Raw genomic sequence first — 2,429 nt, 5'->3', positions numbered from 1 at the left:
CAACCTGAATATATTAGATTACACAAACGAAGCAAATTTTAAGGGTTTGATCAGGTAGAAATAGTTCCTTTGCAGGTGACCACTATTTACATTGCAAACCCAATAAAACTGTACACTAATAAGTGTAAGTAGTCGCGTCACTAATCAAAATGACATTATTAACCATATACGACCCTTTTCAAAAATGTATCATTTAAAAATAATTTTTGCGCTTTACACATTTGTTTATGTCAGAAAATTAAGCGCCATGGAACAGCTGTAGTCCGCAATAATTACATTATTAACTGACACCACACGCCTGTCAAAATACTTTCCACGGTTACCCACTCGTCAGAACATGCAAGCGATTATGTGTTCATTTGTGCTGCACTTTCAACCCCAGCTTTCCTTTATCATAGTAAAAGTTACGAACGATCATAAAGTGAAGTGCAGAGATGGCACATTTGAAACGGTAAGCTCTTTGAACGCAGCTTTGCATTGCTAATAGCCTAGTAAAAAGTAGATCTAATTAATAGAAAATTATAGTCTACGCATATTTAAAAAAAAAATCTAAATTAATTTTCTATTAGATTTGCATATGAATGAAACAGCAAAATTCCAATTAGCAACAAACTTAAGTGCCAAGTCCGTTTATAGCTGTACCTTGATCTTTTTATTATAGGTAAAATTATCTTTCCAACACAGCTCTATAGAAAACAACTACACAATTGTTATACAGTCTAAGGAGCCACTATGATCAGGTGAGGTTTTTTTGTTGTTGTTATTTTTTTTTGCGAGGGATTTATGATTTTACATCGCTATTTTTCTCTGTTTTTAACAAAGTATGTTTATCTCTTTATTATTTGGAGCAGCAAAATGTTTATGAGCTTGAACACTATTTTTTCTTTCCCACATTAAAGGTTTTCTGTTCTTACTTGCCTATCAGTGCTGCTGTTCAGCACCTCAGCCATGCCATACAGGCCCAAGGTAATATCTTCTCATGTGGGCACTCTTTACTTTACAGCAAAATACAAAAGACAAAAAATAAACAATGACTTTGGTCTCTTTTAATTACAACTGTTGTTGCAAGGGCTATCCTGACCTTTCTTGTTTCATTAAGAAGTTCGGGATGTAAAGATTTAACGTTAAAACTTAATTTAACATTTAAATATATAAATCTGTGATTTTTATTGACATTACTGTAAACTACTCTTTATCTGTCCTCTGATAGATCTAAAACAGATAATTTCAGCATATATCTAATATGTTAAGACAGTTTAAAAATAGTTTTGTGCACTAAAGGGTGGCTTGTTGCTTTTACAGTGGAAAATGGTTGGCAAAGCTGCTCAGGACACAGTGGAGTAAGTACATTTTTGTCTTGCCTTCTGCACACTGTGAAGGATCAAAGTAGGTCCACATTTTACAATCAGTAAAACCAGAGGTTTGTATTTCTGAAATCTTGTATTGTACATTGTCTAATCAAACAAAAATGAAATATTCTGTTTCAATTGTAGATCTGATGATTTCAATGGGAAGATGATGCTGGGAATGAAAGAGGTGGAGCCACCACAGGACATTGATCCTGACATGTTGATATGGAAAGTCGTAAAAGAAGAAATACAGCAGAAATACAACAGACCTGAAGAGGATAAAGATGCTCTCTACCACCCCGCTGAAATTCAGCTTGCAGCTGAACAGCCTGAAACCTTCTTTCAGCCACTGGGACGAGATCAGGTACGGATGTATGATAAACCAGAAGAGGACAGGGATTATCTATACCATGGCATATTTGCTGAAGCTGATAAGAAGCTCTATCCTGAAGAGCCAATGAGAGCAGAGAAGGATGCTCAAGTAATTGGAGGTAATAGCAGGCGCCTGTACTCAAGCCCTGAAGAGGACAAAGATGGCCTGTATCATGCAGATGTCAGAGTAGAACAGTCTGACAAGCAGGCTACACCGATGAACATATTCCTTGTTCACCCAAAAAGGGTCCACACAGAGCCAGAGGTAGACCTGGATGGCCTTTATCATATTTAAGCAATAATACAACAAGTGATGTAATGTCTAAAGGACTGCAACACTGGATGTTAATTTACAATACATTATGAATTTGTTAAATGGTGTGTTTTTTGCAACTTTAAAATAAAATGTGTCTTAGCATGACTTTTATTGAACAGAATTAAACATAGAACAATCATAGAAGGTTTGTTGTAAGTATGATCAGTATATGTCTCTAACTCATAAACACAACAATGACTTTGACCACAACTGGTAAGCCATAAGGTTGATTATTTTTTATAATAAAATATTTTTATTATAAATGAATAAAAATAAAATGAGAATAAACCAATGGAAAAAACAGAATATTAGTTTGCATTCTATCTCAAGTATTTATTAAGGAAAATCAGTCTTAAAAACAGAATATTCACAAACTTGAATAAGATGGTGTT

General features: G+C 34.5%; 1 protein-coding gene across 1 annotated transcript; it reads left to right on the top strand.

Annotated features, from left to right (window-relative positions):
* Nucleotides 1-732: 732 nt before the first annotated feature.
* Nucleotides 733-2,016, top strand: si:ch211-217g15.3 (uncharacterized protein LOC368914 homolog). The gene is made up of 4 exons (XM_052089484.1): nucleotides 733-740; nucleotides 900-966; nucleotides 1,303-1,340; nucleotides 1,494-2,016. The coding sequence occupies exons 1-4, from the start codon at nucleotides 733-735 to the stop codon at nucleotides 2,014-2,016; spliced, it is 636 nt and encodes a 211-aa protein (XP_051945444.1).
* Nucleotides 2,017-2,429: the final 413 nt, after the last annotated feature.

This window comes from Xyrauchen texanus, chromosome 24, assembly GCF_025860055.1.
Source record: "Xyrauchen texanus isolate HMW12.3.18 chromosome 24, RBS_HiC_50CHRs, whole genome shotgun sequence".
Taxonomy (NCBI): Eukaryota; Metazoa; Chordata; class Actinopteri; order Cypriniformes; family Catostomidae; genus Xyrauchen; species Xyrauchen texanus.
Note: the sequence above shows the minus strand (reverse complement) of the source record. Positions and strands in the feature narration are given on the sequence as shown.